General features: G+C 38.1%; 3 protein-coding genes across 3 annotated transcripts; 1 reads left to right on the forward strand and 2 right to left on the reverse strand.

The window, feature by feature from the left end:
- Window positions 1-483: 483 nt before the first annotated feature.
- On the reverse strand, window positions 484-2,699 carry LOC120835729 (green-sensitive opsin-like). The gene is made up of 5 exons (XM_078091992.1): window positions 2,239-2,699; window positions 1,969-2,137; window positions 1,551-1,716; window positions 1,211-1,450; window positions 484-1,103 (listed from the first exon to the last, which is right to left on the reverse strand). Exons 1-5 carry the CDS (start codon window positions 2,621-2,623, stop codon window positions 1,005-1,007), a joined length of 1,059 nt encoding a protein of 352 aa, XP_077948118.1. The 5' UTR covers window positions 2,624-2,699; the 3' UTR covers window positions 484-1,004.
- A 4,678-nt stretch (window positions 2,700-7,377) lies between these two features.
- LOC120835073 (green-sensitive opsin) lies at window positions 7,378-9,652 on the forward strand. Its single transcript, XM_040203617.2, has 5 exons — window positions 7,378-7,951; window positions 8,053-8,221; window positions 8,440-8,605; window positions 8,706-8,945; window positions 9,051-9,652. The coding sequence occupies exons 1-5, from the start codon at window positions 7,567-7,569 to the stop codon at window positions 9,147-9,149; spliced, it is 1,059 nt and encodes a 352-aa protein (XP_040059551.2). The 5' UTR covers window positions 7,378-7,566; the 3' UTR covers window positions 9,150-9,652.
- A 2,370-nt stretch (window positions 9,653-12,022) lies between these two features.
- On the reverse strand, window positions 12,023-15,967 carry synprb (synaptoporin b). Its single transcript, XM_040203619.2, has 5 exons — window positions 15,851-15,967; window positions 15,223-15,347; window positions 13,701-13,899; window positions 13,399-13,590; window positions 12,023-13,314 (listed from the first exon to the last, which is right to left on the reverse strand). The coding sequence occupies exons 1-5, from the start codon at window positions 15,872-15,874 to the stop codon at window positions 12,958-12,960; spliced, it is 897 nt and encodes a 298-aa protein (XP_040059553.2). The 5' UTR covers window positions 15,875-15,967; the 3' UTR covers window positions 12,023-12,957.
- Between the last annotated feature and the right edge of the window lie 1,696 nt (window positions 15,968-17,663).

The raw sequence follows: 17,663 nt of genomic DNA on the forward strand, positions 1-17,663 counted from the left end.
TTGGGTTTTCTTTTATTTCTTTTTTTACTTGATTGGACTTTGTCAGCTCCTTGTCACATTTTGTTTTTTATATTAATTCCCATATTGTTACCAAAATCTAATCTGACCACCATCATTTAATCTCAATTGTTCCTTTATCTGTTTTAGGATAATTCAATTTCTTGCATTTAACATAAAATATGAAATTCACCTGTTGTCTACTGCAACCCATCCCGTGTTCAAATCTTGATTTTGTATTTAATTAATTCATTAATTGGATTAACCCTACCTAGATTTACCACACCGCCGTGATCCCGTCACCTCAATGTGATGTTAACAAGACACTTTTCAGTTTAGTTTGAGTTTTAGTTTTGTGAAACCCATCTAAATCCTAATAAACACAATAGTTTTGTTATTTGTCTCATGAAAAAACAACAACACAGTATTGGCAGCCACTTTGTATGGCCTGTTGTGTGAAATTAACTCAATATGACAACACTTATTGATGCATGCATTTATTTATCTATATTAATTTACATGTATATATTTACAATGTTTCCAGTTCATGATGACATCCTCAGCAAGTGACAAAAATTTCGAGTATCAGAATTTCATACAGTTGCTCATTTTTAAAATACAGTGCTCCCCCTAATGTAAGAAATATATTTTAATTTGTTGATCAAACCAATTGTTCTTTAAGAATATCATAATGCAGATTCAGTGGTGCCCAATAACTAAAACATATCAGAGGAAGCTATGCCTCTAACCACAGAGGGAGTCAAAGTGAGGATCCATATACATCTGTTCATAGATCTTCCCATTTTTTTCACGACTTTGTAATCACATCGACAGGTTTCCTCATCCTTCAAATAAAATATGAGATTTTTTTTTTGCTGGAATCGTTCATCACTGGTCAAATAGTCCAGACATCTCTGAACTGCACTCCGTCCACCGCCAGGATTATTCCATGCCAAAGAGACAATAGAAAAAGTAAATGTCCAGGTGTATGAAAAATGTCTCTATATTTAAGACACAGATGACACTTCTGTCTTGCTGGCAGAGACTGAGGTCTCGTCCTCCACCATGCCGCCCATTCCAATAGTGCTCAGCATGCAGTTACGGAACTGAAAAGGACACAACAACGGTTTGAATAAAAAAAGCATGCATTTGCAATAAGATGAGTTTAAAGGAAAACACTGAAAAATTTAAGATAATTTTATTATGAACCAACCTGTTTGTTTAACAGTACGTAGATAACAGGGTTGTACAGAGCTGAGCTCTTTGCAAAGAAGGCGGGGATGGCTGCTGTCAGGGCTGAGAAGGGAGCTCCTTTGTTCAAGAAGATCCAACCGGCAAAACTGGCATATGGCACCCAAGCTACTAGGAAGCCAAAGACCATCAAGATGCACATGCGTGTCACCTCCTTCTCAGCTTTCTGGGTAGACTCTGATTCTTGCTGCTGGGCTGCGGCCTAAAGTGTTTAATGTAATCAATGATGAGTTCAATAAATTGGTTTGGCTACATATAGGAGTGTTTATCTGAATGTCAACAATAACATACATTTTACTTACAGCTTTGACTGTCAGCACAAGGCTTCCATAAGTAAAGAAAATGATGAAGACGGGAGTAAAGAAGTGGACCACAAACATGTAGATGACGAATGATTCGTTGTTGAAGCCTGGAGCCAGAGTGTAGTAGTCAGGTCCACACGAGCACTGCATGCCCTCAGGAATGTACCTGTGTGAAGTTAAAGTAAAATGTGTATGCACGCATCCATGCTCTTATATTAACAGGTATTTACCCAGTGCATCTACAGGATCAAGAAAAACAGTTTGTTTTATATATATATCTATATATATAGATATAGAGATATATATATATATATATATATATATATATATCATCATATATATCATCTTTTGCAGGGAACCTTAAAATAGAAATTTACAATGAACTAAAATATGAGATTTAAAAGAATGTGCTTGTTACCTGGACCAGCCAAAAAGAGGGGGAGCAGCACATGCCATAGCCATGATCCAGGTGAAAAGGACTCCAGCTCCTGCATGAGTACCAGAGAACTTGAAGCTTCCCATGGGTTTGCAGACTACGATGTATCTTTCAACAGCAAGAACCACCAGGGACCAGAGAGCAACTTCACCTGTAGACAGAAAAGTCAAATGAATTCATGTGAAGCAACATGCTTTTTCAAATGCATTGAAGACACACTGAAGAATAAACTTCTTGATTCGCCTTTCTTACCTCCTAATGTGGCCATGAATCCCTCAAGAGCACACGCAAAGGCTCCGAGAATGAAGTAGCCATTGACAGCCGACGTGATGGTGATGGTGAATCCAAAGGCGCACATAATGAGCCCCGCCACAGCCAGGTTGACCAGGATGTAGTTGAGAGGTTGCCGGAGCTTCTTGTTCTGGGCTGTGACCAACAATGTCAGACCATTGATGGGAGTTCCGGTGCAGACCAGGAAGAACATGTAGAGAGCTAGAATCTTAAACATAATGGGATCGGCCAAATAATACTGCTGGTATTCATAGGGACTTCTAACAACCCCGGTCCTGTTGGACATGGGGATGTAGAAGTTGTTGCCCTCTGTGCCATTGGGCTCGAGTCCTCCTTCCCAGGCCATCTTCTGCTAGTCCGTCTTCCTTTTCAGCTTATTCGCCAAGAGAACCAAAGAGTGGCAGTGGACTCGACAGTCAGAGTAGACGATCAGATCAGCAGAGTCTGATTTTTATACCTCACTACTAACCCTATCATTAAGTTGCCAACATGGGATTAAAGGATACAAATTGAAAGAGGACAGTAATTAATCTTAACACCGGATAGAAGTCTGGCACAAAGTAATATGCTGCACCTTAGATGACCCAGAGAATTCTTCTAATACCTATTTAGGAATAGGAATTGAAATCAGTTAAATTCCCCCCATTGTTTGACGTATCAGCCTTGCATCCCCATCCCGTGAACCTGATGTGAACAAGCTAATTAAAACTGGAATTGAATGTCTATATACTTTTATGATTAGGTAAAGCATTAGATCCTATCTTAAACATCCTGATGTGACAATGCAATGGCAATGGACTTGATCTTTGCACGTGCTGAACCAGGGGAAAAGTCCTTAATAGTCAACTAATAGCCTAATAAGCCTTTTCTTTCTAAACTGTTTTTAAGATGCTCACTATTGAATATTTTGCATTTTATTAAGTCCTTTAATTTTTTATGTTTAATGCCTACATGTGTATTTGTTCAGCTAGTAGTACACCATTCTAACTGGCTGTCCTCATGTGGAGGTAAAGTTTGTGTCGTTCTCACAATTGGGTTGACCTAATTTTCTCACCTCAGGTGACCTGGCTGTGATGCAGCAAAAGCTTTCTGTCACAGTTTGGAAAGAAAATGTCAGTTACTGATTTCTCTAATTTGTTATTTTCAGTAAGCCACGGCATCATTATCCATGAACCAGAACATACAATTGGGGAGCCTATTCCTAAAAATCGACACTCAAAAACCTTATGTGTTCACCATAACGGATGTCAATGTTACTGATGATCCAACATTTTGAATTCCCTGCTATCATGAGCTGCTCATTGCATACATCCAGTTTAGGGCAGTTTAATGTTTTAGATTTTTGCTTGTTCCTGCAGTTTCCTTTGTTCATTTGATATAGTCAACGCTGGTTTAATGTAGTTTCTGCTTGTGGGCTGTAGCTCTTAGCTTGTGCCTCGAATGGCATGGGTCCAGGATTAATTGAAGGACGCTTAAATGTTTGCTGCCGTTAATAAGAATTAAGTAAGTATAACTAATTTAATTAAGTGGCGGGAGATTGCGCACATCCACAAACAAGGTAATTATGACCATCCACACATTGAAGATGTTAAAGGTATCAAGGATCAGAACTTCTACAGCCTTGTTTCCAACAGCAAGTGTGAGAAGTCTTTTTGACTACCCCAGTTTTATCTGGTAGATCATCATACATTTCTGCTTAGTTATGAGTTTGCTGAACTTGGACTTCCATTGTTACTGAACCAAGCTCAAACAACCTCTCATCTAAATCGTGGTCAGCTCAGCTGGGCGATACTGAAGATGAGCTGCTTTGGGGTTGTCATTTCTATCAAATCCAAAAAATGACTGTCCACGGATTCAGATCCACATCTTGAGGTAAAGTGCAAGAGATGGGGACTAATTGGCTTAGGAAGTTCAACCTGTAGTCTTGCATCTCTTTGGTTTTATCTTTCTGTGGTCAGTTTATAACTCGTTGTAGTCATGTTGTGTCTAAAAGTGGTTCATTTTGATGGTTTATATAATTTTGTAGATATTGTGACTGTCTTAGTAGTCATTTTCTATCTCCTTGAAGTCATGTTGGGTATGTTTGTAGTTAGTAAAAGTAAAAGTAACAATGTATCCATCTTTAAGTTCTCTTTGTTAGCTTTTATTTGTTTCATATTTTAATGTTGTTGAGTATATTTTTACATTTTGTAATCGTTTTATTGTTTTTTCTTTTTGGTTCTCTTTCCGGTTGGAACCTGTCTTTTTGACATTTTGTAGGTGAAGGCAAGAGGGGCCCCTAGATATTTGTCCAGAGGGTCTGTCCAGTTATCCACCCGTTGCATTTAGACAAAATAATGAATCATAATAAGATGTGTTAATTAGCTAATTTTCTGTTGAGTCAAAATACAATTGTACAGTTGTATATTTCAGTCTGAGCAGATGGTACTTGAAAGTTATTTATATTAATTCAGTCACACCAATGTTAACAATGTTATTACATGAAGATGACAGAAAGCCACTTACTTGGGTACTAAAACTACTATTACTTCTTCTACCGCTAGTACAACTAGGACCATAATTACAACTATAACTAATACTACTACTAATATTACTACAAACAATACATTTTTAAAATTCTTCTTTTGTTATTTCTGTATTTTTTTTTTCAAATTCCTTTCAGCTTCTACCATTTCAGCAATTTTTTAAAATTCTGTTCAGCTTTTGTCATGTCTATATTTTCAGCAATGTTTGGAATTTATTTCAGCTTTTTTCATTTCTGTATTTTGAGCAGTTTCTGAAATTCATTTCAGCTTTTACCCTTCCGACGCATTTTCAGCCGGAAATGCATTTTGTAGTTACAGTCCTTCTCACTACTGTACGGTTTACACTCTTTATTGTTAGAAACTAACATTGAGTAAAACAGAGCTTGAACTGATATAATAACCTTTACAGTATACTCACAAAGCAATGTTGAGATTTTGAAGAAACAGCATGAGTCCATACGGATAACCCACAAATAAACATGATTAGCTGCTTGCCCTGAGTTGATCAAGAGTAATGAGTCTGCGAGTCCAGATTTGACTAAAAAGGGAAACTTAACCCAGTGAAGTCTCCGTGAAGATCAGGATCAAAAACGTGTATTTTCACCAGTTCGGCTTGAGGACTTGTGTGTTTACCATCAGGTGTTCAATGTGGACTGGAAGGATTCTCTGCAGCCCAAAAAACAGACAGGGAAAGGGAAAGTTAGATTGATGCAGCATGATGTCTACATAGATAAACATTGATTTCCTTTAGTTTAATGACCTTGAAGAAACCAGCCTGTGGAATGTAATTGTGTACGTCACATTTATAATTAATAGAAAATAAGAGTGTAAGAGGTGCGTGGGAAGGCAGGACTCAAATGCAGAGTTCAAACACAAAAAGACTTTAATAGTCAAAAGGCAAAACAAAGCAAAGGCCAATGGGAAAAAACACACACAGGAACTGGGGGAAAAAAGGCAGGCAGGAACGAGAGGCAGGCGGAACGAGAGGCAGGCGGAACGAGAGGCAGGCGGAACGAGAGGCAGGGACATGCGTGACAAAAGTCAATGACGCGACAAGTGACAACAGACACACATGGCTTAAATACACTAGGGAGGTGCCGGTGATTGGACACAGGTGGAAACAATCATGACATGACAGACAATCACAGAGGAGGACAGGACAAGGCAGGAAGTGACATGACCCGGGGAGAACAGAGGCAAGAAACTACAAAATAAAACCAGACATTAACCCAAACCGTGACAAAGAGGGAATTGGCACATTTTCAATTCTTATATTTTTGAAATACCACACAAACACATTTACATTACAAATAAGAGAAAATACAATTAAAAAAGCTCTGTCCTATATATACCTGAGGATTATTTGCTACACTGAAGTATACCATCTCTTACCTGTAATTGGCCTCGACAAAGCGGATGTTTGAGTCATTGGCTCCAGACCTGACTGAAGACAGGTGGGATAGACGGCTTTGTGATCAGGAAATTAGAACTAGGACTGGCATAATCCACTCTAAAGCCAGCAAAAAAGAGAACACAGAAAACGTTCATTCATTCGTTCTCACATACAGTATCAGTCAAAACTTTGGACACACCTCCTCATTCATTTTGTTTATTTTTTTATACGTTGCAGATCAACTGTGAAGACATCGAAAGTATGAAGGTACGCACATTGATCCTTGTTGTGTCTAAACGTTTGAGTGCTACTGTGTTTCCCACAACATGTTATCAGAATGTAAAAATAAAGAAAAAACACAAATTATTACAGAGGGTCAAACACAAGAAACCTATTTATAAATAATAAATAGCCATAATACAGTACGGTACGTCAAACAAGTCAGAATTAAGTCAGAGTAGGTCAAAAACAGGTTATTCTGGCGGGTATGAATAACATTGGATTATGCAATGTCATACAACATCAGCAATACTGTTGGAGCGAAAAATGGTAACAGTGCTTACAAAAATACAAGACCAACTCACCACTAGTTACCCTTGACAAAACTTGCATCTGACTATAAGGTTGGACTAGTAGAACAGTAAAGAAAAAATTCAACATGAATCATTTAGACACAAATACATTACAGCTCTGGGGTTTTATGTCAAGCTGAAGACAGCGGAGCCCCTCCTTCCTCTGCAACAAATACAGAGGGGTATTTGAAAACAAATTTGATGCACAGGACATCTTCAGGCCTTATAATACAGGTGGGGGTCAACCAACTGAGCATGCTCTGTTGAAAAAAATAAATCCTGCAATAGTGACTGCAGGACTGCCACGGAGGGAGGTTTTATCACAACCTATTGGTGGATGGGAGAAACGCATGCGGTGGACTCATTTGAGGAAAAGAAGTCTGAACACAACACGCATTATGATTGATATATTTACTGTCGTAAGTTTCTCTGCATGAATGTCAATGTAGCTTGCGTGGTGGATAAATACATTTTCAGTTTATTCATTTGTCATCAGTATGTTATGAAAAGGAAATCCCCGTAGTGTATTCATTTATTAACTTTAAAATCGTAATTATTTTCCGGTTATGTTCTCAAGTTGATATTTATTGTGGAAACGTCACTTCAATTAGCACTTCCTTAAGTCTATTATCTATCAGGCTTGAGCTGTACATTTCCTTGCAATCCTCCTGTAATCTAATTTTGCCAATTTAAGGATAACCGTGGGCAAGTATAAAACCACACCCAGTACCGCATAAGCCGTGGCAACAGTGACCTTGGACACTTCACCACTATCTTTTGACTGAAGCTCTAGCAGAAGATGGCCTGGGAAGGAGGACTCGAGCCCAATGGCACAGAGGGCAAGAACTTCTACATCCCCATGTCCAACAGGACCGGGGTTGTTAGAAGTCCCTTTGAATACCAGCAGTATTATTTGGCCGATCCCATTATGTTTAAGATTCTAGCTCTCTACATGTTCTTCCTGATCTGCACCGGAACTCCCATCAATGGTCTGACATTGTTGGTCACAGCCCAGAACAAGAAGCTCCGGCAACCTCTCAACTACATCCTGGTCAACCTGGCTGTGGCGGGGCTCATTATGTGCGCCTTTGGATTCACCATCACCATCACGTCGGCTGTCAATGGCTACTTCATTCTCGGAGCCTTTGCGTGTGCTCTTGAGGGATTCATGGCCACATTAGGAGGTAAGAAAGGCGAATCAAGAAGTTTATTCTTCAGTGTGTCTTCAATGCATTTGAAAAAGCATGTTGCTTCACATGAATTCATTTGACTTTTCTGTCTACAGGTGAAGTTGCTCTCTGGTCCCTGGTGGTTCTTGCTGTTGAAAGATACATCGTAGTCTGCAAACCCATGGGAAGCTTCAAGTTCTCTGGTACTCATGCAGGAGCTGGAGTCCTTTTCACCTGGATCATGGCTATGGCATGTGCTGCTCCCCCTCTTTTTGGCTGGTCCAGGTAACAAGCACATTCTTTTAGATCTCATGTTTTAGTTCAGTGTGAATTTCTATTTTAAAGTTCCCTGCAAAAGATGATATATATATATATATATATATATATATATATATATGTATAAAACAAACTGTTTTTCTTGATCCTGTAGATGCACTGGGTAAATACCTGTTAATATAAGAGCATGGATGCGTGCATACACATTTTACTTTAACTTCACACAGGTACATTCCTGAGGGCATGCAGTGCTCGTGTGGACCTGACTACTACACTCTGGCTCCAGGCTTCAACAACGAATCATACGTCATCTACATGTTTGTGGTCCACTTCTTTACTCCCGTCTTCATCATTTTCTTTACTTATGGAAGCCTTGTGCTGACAGTCAAAGCTGTAAGTAAAAAGTATGTTATTGTTGACATTCAGATAAACACTCCTATATGTAGCCAAACCAATCTAATGAACTCATCATTCATTTCATTAAACACTTTAGGCCGCAGCCCAGCAGCAAGAATCAGAGTCTACCCAGAAAGCTGAGAGGGAAGTGACACGCATGTGCGTCTTGATGGTCTTTGGCTTCCTAGTAGCTTGGGTGCCATATGCCAGTTTTGCCGGTTGGATCTTCTTGAACAAAGGAGCTCCCTTCTCAGCCCTGACAGCAGCCATCCCCGCCTTCTTTGCAAAGAGCTCAGCTCTGTATAACCCTGTTATCTACGTACTGTTGAACAAACAGGTTGGTTCAACATATGGTTTTGTTTTTAGTATTGGCTTTTTAAACTTTTCAATCTTGAAACAACTAAGTTGTTTCTGACGTGGCCTTGTTTGCTCTTACTTTCAGTTCCGTAACTGCATGCTGACCACTATTGGAATGGGCGGCATGGTGGAGGACGAGACCTCAGTCTCTGCCAGCAAGACAGAAGTGTCCTCTGTGTCTTAATCATGACGACATCCTCAAATCTGTGGACATTTTTCTCACTTATCCTTTCCAGATTTTCAAAACCATCCAGTGGGAAAAAAGTCTTAAACTTTTGCCAAATAGAGTTATGGATTTGATGAAGAGACTCTGGACCAAACACAATGAGGAATTAAATTTGTTAATATGTACAAACTAAACAAATGTAATGAAATATATTTGCTGTGGAGGTTTTCTTGCGCAGCATTTATGTGTCCATGTTCGCGTAAGATTGAGTGATTGAGTGAGTCAGTGAGTGATTCAGTGAGAGAATGAAATGTGACTCACCGTGCAGGACATGATGACGCTCAAAAGACCTCAACTGTCAAGTCAATCTAAACCTGCCGAAATGTGACATTTTATGTTATTTATTTTATTTCAATTAATTGTTTTACTGGGCTACCAGTAGCAACATATTTGCGTATAACATAAAAAGAAAAAAATACACAAAATTAACTAGATAATAAATGCATGCATGAAAAGAAAAATACTCTTGTATTCATTTTAACCATCCATCCAAGGTTTTTGGATTGTTTTGTCAAACTTTGAAGTGGCTGTGACACACACTGAATCAAATGTGTGTGAATTAACAAAATTGGAAAAAAGGAAAAGCGAATGACTGCAGCGCCCCCTAATGTTCAAATATTCTGAGAAAATCAGGGTGTGTTCAAGAACTCAAGAATGTGAACATATCGTAGAGATTTGGGAAGGGCAGGCCAAATACATTTGATGATATAAGTATTTAACTAATAGGACACACCCCTTACAAATTTCATTTCTCCATTAGCCCTTTGCTAAATAAGGAGATATCATCCAGCTTCCGTGAGAAAAATTCAAAATGGTGGAAAATCTAGTTAGGCGCATTTGCATATCATGATAGACTTTTTTGTATAGCATATCCAAGAGCAAGTCAATTGGTGAAACTAGGCAAAAATATCCCAAGAGGGAGCACTTCAAGGGGCGGCCCCAAAAATATCGAAATTTTTTGCCCTTCTGATGTTTTTGAATATGATAAAGGCCTCAAAGGTGTGATTGAAGTGATGAAAGAATAATAATAATCTTTCGAAACACACACAACACTAATAACTGTTATTTACTTCAATGTTATTATTGCCACAGGTCGCCAACTCCTGCACAAGAACATTCCGTTGAGGCCACCAATATTACATCAGCAGCACTTCTGCAGTTTAGCATGCATAGAATGCATGTCTTTCAAGTACCATGTAAGCGTACATTTTGAAGGTGAAAAATTAAATAAAGTTTTTTAAATATGGTGTATGTGTTACGTAAAGCGGACAAATAGTTTATTGTTTTAAAAAAATCCTTTTAAACAAGCCAAAACCTCAATTGGAACGCTTTGAGATGATAGGACTGGCAGATGATGCCCCCTTTAGGTTTCTGCAAAGAAGTGAAGGATACTTCTCCTCAGTATGCTTCACATTGGGCTCTATTCGTTAAACAATTAAAAGCCATGGCTGCCTTATCCTCTGCTGCTATGACCTAGGTTAAATGTTACACCAGTGTGTAACATAATGAAGCTCCCATGGGATTCATTACATATAAATATACCCTTGTTCCATCTCAGATAGGCCATTTATCTCTTGGTGCAGCCCTCAATTTCCTGCTGATAACCTGACCCTAATTGTCATGCTGTGGCCACTTACACTGTAATTTTCTTTAAAGAGCCTCCTCTGGACACCTGCATGTGCTTAGTGTCGCTGTCAGTGGCGGACAGAGCCAAGCATCGTTCTTTGTTCTAACTGCTCAGACCAGATAAGAGAAGTTGCCTGCAGAGGTTTAAATAATAAACGTGGGGATGCACTGAATATTTTTCCCGGCTTATATTCACTGTGAGGGGCTTGAGAGAAGACACAAGCTCTGCTGGTTTGTTCAACGGACAAACTCCTTTAAGAAGCTTTATTGATTATTGATCTATTTTCGAATCACGTAGGAGGAAGGAGGTACAATTATCAGTTTTGTGGAATTGCGAATGTAAACTTTCAATAAAATAGTTCACAATGGAAGTAAGTATCAGTTTACTTGAGGTTCGGTTGGATGTGTGAAATGTAATGAACTTCTCCTTTTTCAAATCTAAGTTTATTATACTGACTTAAATCTGCAGGCATTGAGTCCAAGCTTTTTTGAAAAAATGAATGAAAATAATAAATTCAACCTGATTGTTACAGACACAAATTTCTGAAATCATCTTGCTTTACAAATTCAGTGTAAGCTACTAAACAGCAACTGCAGCTTCTACAAAAGCTGATGTTGAGAATTTATTTTCCACAAAATGTTTCATTCAATTAAAAGTATTTGTAGTTAACCTACCGACTTTAGAACTTCTCTTTTTTCATTCAAAATAAAAAAATCTGAATAACCTCCCTAAAGTAATTTACATTTGTTGTCTCCATGCTAAGAGCCGTATAGAGACAATATATATATATATATATATATATATATATATATATATATATATATATATAATATACTATCTATATCTGTCTACATTGAATACATATATTCATATATATGCTTGGAATTACATATAGATAACATTTAACTCATTTTGCATGAATTGAAAGAGCATTACTGCTCTACTTTACTGATGAGAATAATTCATGCACGTACTGTAAGCAAGCCAAACTCTTCGTCATCACCAAGTTGCAAACTACAGGCTGTAAGATAGTTGCAGCAACCTTTAGTCAGTATTATGTTACTGTCTTTGAAAGAATACAGCAGACACCTGCAGTGATTCTTCCATTTAGCCATTGCCGTTGAGATAATCCTGATACAATGTGAAATATGCTCTAGCGTCTTTGCCAGTGTCTCTAGAAAAGTCAATAATCATTATTGGATTTGGTTAACCACATTTATTTTTTATTACTTCCTAAATTTCAGTCACTAATGCAGCCTTTCTTTTCCCCTAGGAATGAAGAGGCTGACACCTGGTTGGAAAAACCATGCTTCAGCTTCACAGTGGATACACTTATATCAGTTACTGAGAATCCCTAGAAAGCATGCAGAGCAACACTTCAGACATACTTCAATTAAAATAACAAACCAAATATAATACCTAATATGAAATGAAATGCTTAATGCTGTTCACATTTGAAAAATCTTCCTGTATGACATTATAGTTTGAATTAGTAAAGGCAGAGGACACTTAGCGTAACACAAGCACTTCAACATATTCCACAACCACATTATGCATCTTAGTTTATTATGCAACATATGTATTATAAAAAAGAAAACCAATGACAAATACACTGGAGTGCCACATCAGTATCCATCAGTAATGACAAAGTGATAATATGTTACAATCGAACATGAGTTATATATATATAGATAACTCAAGCACATGGTTTAGACATACAATTGGAAAAAATGGAAATAAGACAAAGGTTTTTGAAATTCAGGTAAAAAATAAAGGCAAGTAATGAAACAAGTGAAATAGTTAAATTATCTGTGTCCTATTAATGACTGGGACCTAATGTTTGATAGTAATACCATAACAATATATTTGTATTATAATTACATTGACCACTCAGTTTGACTGTGAAGCAGTTTGAGCCTACAGCTGTGTTTGAAATGCAAACAAAGCACTAAGTAATGACGTGTAATAACATTTAATAACGTAAAATAATGTTTTAATTTCAAAAGTTAGAATATAAATATTACATCACATTGTAAACTCGCAATATTCACCACCAGTGTTTTTCATTTAATATAAAGGTCATACGAAAATCATTTTCCCATCTTGACCACTAGTTACAGCACGATACTAACGGCTAAATCACATCTCGTTGACGAATATCATCGGGCCTTGAGAAGCCACTTTATTCCCCCCTTCATAAATTATCGGTTTGCCAAGATATGCGTGTGGTAAGCTCAGGTTTACTTGAGCCTGGTTGAAGCTACCTTGTCTGCTGACCTGCTGATTGAAACTTTCCTGTCTGTAGAGTTGTGGAGCAAAGCCCTCGACCGGCTGTTCAAAGCTGCTCTCGCTGTAGAGCCGATGTCGCATCTCACTGCTGCGTTTCCCAGAAGCACTCCTTGTTGGATATCTCTGACCTGTCTTGTACCAGCCTGTCTCTTTGAAGACAAACCAAATATTTCCAGTCCAGAGGACGACATTTACGAAGCCAAAAACCTGGAGAAGGGACAACGAGTGAATGGCTTATTTTATCCAGTTTATCCGTGTTTCAATGTGTCATTTGCTGACGTAAAAACCTACCGCAGATGTATTAAGTTGTGACCAGAGGGGCTCCTGGGTGGCCGTACATTTGTTCTCCTGGGTTCTGCATGCCGAGATGAGAAGTAGCACCTGTGTTGGGTTTGTGGCTGTCTTGATATCGGAAAGAGTTTTGGCCCAACAGCAGCTGCTCACCAGCCACAAAGAGGAGAAGATGACTGAAACTACAAAATCCTGCTCAGGAAACAAAGAAAACCGATCATCGTTACGTTTCATACAAACGCAAACAGTGATTCAGGCGTGGACATTAAGGGAATGTTTTGGAGAAGGTTGGACTCACTGACCACAAGTGGGCCCCTGTTGTTCCTCAGATACTTTTTCTGGTAGAACACATAGACAATGGTGGCCAGCAGAGAGTACAGAAAAGCAAAAACACCAACAGTCAGGAAAAACTGAGCAGATGAGGAAAAATTGCCGTCCAGGAAAATGACCTCTTCCCTTTTTGCTTCGCACATGGGAGCCTTGAAATGCACTTCATGCAACCTACAAGGCACAAAGAAAAGTTGGTGGATTAAAAACAAGTTGCTTTTAAAGCTAGTTTGTGAGGTGCTTCAGCCTGGAGGGAAAACGTCACTTGAGCTGCTGATTACTATGAGATTCCTTTTACTGTCAAACTTCGTTGCTAAAAACGAACGGTTGTCGCTCATAAAATATAGATGAACATCTGAGAAACCTTAATTCTGCCAGTGAAAAAGTAGATTTTCAACTTACCTTTTGTGTAATTGGGTTATCTGATTAAAATTGAATGGAGGGGTTTTGCTAACCATTTTACCATACACCACGGCTATGTATACACACAGACACATTCTTCATTTTTGGTTTAGTGTTTGTGCTGGAACTGCTGCAACAGTAAATATGGTTTGATCTCAATTTGTTTAAATTAATTATAAATTCCTTGGCCATATGCTGCCTGGGGCATATACATACTGCATGTGACCTATATGAGATCAATCACTGTGTCGTACTGCATGAAACCTACATGGGATCAATCACTGTGTTAACTTGATTACAGGCAGACTTGCTTTACATAAGAGTAGTTACCACTGAAGAAACACACTGACACCAGTGTCAAGTCAGATAAGTCTCCTTCCTCCAATTGGACGATTCATTAATAGTTCAGCTTGGTCGTCATTGGCTGTGAGGCCCAGAGTTTGGTTTTGGTCGACCACACAACTGCACCGCTGCACCACAACTCCAAAGAGCTCATTCATTATCCATATGTAATTATAGCCAGACGCACTTTAGGATATTAATTAATTAAAGACATTCAGTTAAACAATGTGTCTTCACATTTGTTGTTAAATTCCTACCATCTTATTGTGGCTTTACTTTTGTCAAACCAAGTACATGCAGGTCAGCAGGAGTCCAAATTTAACTGGGACGAATAAAAAGAGGCCAGTGCTGAACCAATGCCTCGTTACAAAATCCCGAGTTGAGTCTCAACGGCCAGGACTCCAGCTAGAATTTAGTTGCATTATTCAGTGAAACATTTTGTCCTAATTGGGCCGGCTTTCTGCTCTGATGTCTGTCTTCCGGTTTTTAAATTGGTGGGAGCCTTAACAGATGAGCCTTAACAGTGATGAATTTGACAAGATGATGATGGTTTGGTCTGGTTAGTTGGAAATCATCATGATGGGTGTCCAGTAAGATCTTCACTCTTGGTCAATTGGCATTTTGAAATTACATAATTCTAAATATATCAATAAAATATTAGACTATATTCCATTTCATTTTTTTTTCTTAGTATATTCAAGGCTTTAGCACCTGATGAAACCAAAGCATATACAACATGGAATGCACAACTACCTGAAAGGATAGCCAAAATCAATGTCGATGCTCATGTTACTCTGGCTCCTGTCGGCACAGTCCACTTTAACCTGGAGGTGACCATGGTATCCTCCACATGTTGCAAAAGCGCAGATGGCAAAAATCTATGAAAAGAAAACAGGTCAGAGAAAATGATGAGGATCTGTTCATAATTCATACATTTGATTGATCCAGTAACATGTATGCATAATGTATACTCATCAATAAATGACTGGACCGTTAGTTAACATCTAAAATTAGTTTGAAAACAAAACCTGAATAATTAAAAGGTTGGTAGACAACTAACGGAGCTGCTTACTGTGCGCTGGAGGGTGGCCACAGCAGTATAGTGCTGATTAAATCGGAAGATGTGAGTCGTTATGTATATAGTTCTAATGCAGAATATTCATATTAAGAATGGAGGATTTAGCCTGCGTTCTCCATTGTAAATCTTTCTTTAGCTGTAAGTGTTTGAAACATGTTGCATCAACAAGCTGCACTTAACCTGACATACATTCACCGATCAGCAAGTCAAAACATCAAAACTTGATAATGTAATTCATCGAATGTAGGATGCAGTTTATAGAAGCAGAACTCACAATAAGCAAAATAGAGAAATGAAACTTACCGGAGCAAATATAACCATACACATTTATAAATAACAGATTTAATCTCCTAATCCTCACAATGGCATCAAGGTTGAAGCGCTACTGATGTTGACGAGGAAATAGAAAGTGACTATTCCAGCAGGAGGGAGGGCCGACTGGAGACCTCTTCCCAAGGGAGGAGTCTGAGGTTTTACTGTACCTCTTTTATTTGTTCATAAACACTGCAATAAACTGTAAATACAATTATGAGTGTGTCTGAACAGGTTCTTGGTGGGGTTTTTAATAATAAGACCATAAGGACATTAGTCTTTTTCCTAATGTACATATAATACAGCCATCAGCCGCATTTTGTTGCTGCAATGAAAATGTTATCTCATTTTCATATAAACAGAGGGATTGAGGGCCTCTTTATCAACTTTTAGAATCCACATTCTCCTAATATTATAAAACAATTTCTAAGCCTGTTTGATTATCTAAAGAAATCATGGTCTGAAAAACAAGGATTTTTTAACTATTTCCCTGTAACTTTTCCTGTAACTCAATGTATCTGAAATGTATATTGAAATACAATTTCTTTTACTTTTTTTTTTGTTTAAAAATGGTAACAGGGTGAAAGTCAATAGGAAAAAATGATTGATAATATATATTAATATTATTATAGCTATGATATCATTATTGAAGTGAGCTACAATAATGTGAGGTGATTTTTTGGGATGTAGGTCACACTAAGCTAATGCCACCCCCAAACCTGTGTTGCTATGGTAACTGGAGTGGGTTTCAAACTATACATCTATGTTCCTCATTATCATAACAACCTTTCTCGCCACCTTTAAAGAGAGTAAGTAATGCTCCGCAGCCCAATGTGAATAAATAGAATAACAACTGTACAGTAGATTTCCCAATCGGAATCATTGTGGATAAGTTAATTACGTTGCCTTTTCTAATGATCCTTTGCTGCTTGAGCCATACGAAGGATTCTGCTGACCTCTTTTGGTAGCAAGTATGTTTTACATATTTAATTTTATTGATTGATTTAAGAATTGTTGTTGAAACAAATCTCCTCTACAGCTCTTTTATGCCAAATGTCAATTTAATTTCTTCTACTACATCATGTGAAAGCATCAAGGATGATTGTGTTGCGTTTTTTTTTTTTTGTCCACTCGTTACCTTGGAGGACAAAAGGTAATATGATGGCATTTTGTTTCCATTTGCTCACACTATTCTTACGTACTGCCCCTACTATTCCAACAGTTATCACTCCTTCATCAGACCACAGATTACGGTACTTGAAGCAGTAGATATTGTATGCAACACAAACACAAAGACATAATAGTAATTCAGTTTTGATGAGTTAAATGTGTTAGAATAATTTTAACTGTTACTATAGCAACAGGTATTTAGATCAGGAACAAAACAACAATGACTTCCAAAAGTCATTAGAAGGGTGTCTTGAGAAATTATCTAAAAAACAAGATTTAGAAAAGGGACTTTGATTGACTAATCCACTCCGCAAGGCTTTTGATGTTAATGGAAAAATGACTGATGATGTGTTCAGTCTTCTGAAAAACAGCCAGATGACGTTTGTGCCAAAGGGGGGCTGCTTCTTGGTTTATATTCATTTGAAAGGATGCCAGCAAGATGCCAGACTCAACTCTGCGCATTGTAATAAATTCTGAAGGTGATAAATACCTAATGCTGGGGAGTACAGACTGAAGTCATGAGGAGTATTTTCAAACCAATTTTGTTCAGGCTGGTGGCTGACAAGAACATTAAAGTGAGATAGAAAATACGGTTGAGGCAGGAAACCGATTAAGTCATTAAACCCCCTTCGTC

This window comes from Gasterosteus aculeatus, chromosome 17, assembly GCF_964276395.1.
Source record: "Gasterosteus aculeatus chromosome 17, fGasAcu3.hap1.1, whole genome shotgun sequence".
In the NCBI taxonomy this organism is placed as follows: domain Eukaryota; kingdom Metazoa; phylum Chordata; class Actinopteri; order Perciformes; family Gasterosteidae; genus Gasterosteus; species Gasterosteus aculeatus.

What these genes read in the sequence shown, in the direction of transcription:
- LOC120835729 (XM_078091992.1), bottom strand. Translation starts at nt 2,623, where the DNA reads ATGGCCTGGGAAGGAGGACTCGAGCCCAATGGCACAGAGGGCAACAAC. An exon ending in TTGTGCTGACAGTCAAAGCT is followed by an intron (nt 1,451 to 1,550) that starts GTAAGTAAAATG and finishes TAAACACTTTAG; the next exon opens with GCCGCAGCCCAGCAGCAAGA. An exon ending in ACGTACTGTTAAACAAACAG is followed by an intron (nt 1,104 to 1,210) that starts GTTGGTTCATAA and finishes TGTCCTTTTCAG; the next exon opens with TTCCGTAACTGCATGCTGAG.
- LOC120835073 (XM_040203617.2), top strand. Translation starts at nt 7,567, where the DNA reads ATGGCCTGGGAAGGAGGACTCGAGCCCAATGGCACAGAGGGCAAGAAC. An exon ending in TTGTGCTGACAGTCAAAGCT is followed by an intron (nt 8,606 to 8,705) that starts GTAAGTAAAAAG and finishes TAAACACTTTAG; the next exon opens with GCCGCAGCCCAGCAGCAAGA. An exon ending in ACGTACTGTTGAACAAACAG is followed by an intron (nt 8,946 to 9,050) that starts GTTGGTTCAACA and finishes TCTTACTTTCAG; the next exon opens with TTCCGTAACTGCATGCTGAC.
- synprb (XM_040203619.2), bottom strand. Translation starts at nt 15,874, where the DNA reads ATGTGTATGGTTATATTTGCTCCG. An exon ending in GATTTTGGCTATCCTTTCAG is followed by an intron (nt 13,900 to 15,222) that starts GTAGTTGTGCAT and finishes TGTGCCTTGTAG; the next exon opens with GTTGCATGAAGTGCATTTCA. An exon ending in CACAACTTAATACATCTGCG is followed by an intron (nt 13,315 to 13,398) that starts GTAGGTTTTTAC and finishes TCCCTTCTCCAG; the next exon opens with GTTTTTGGCTTCGTAAATGT.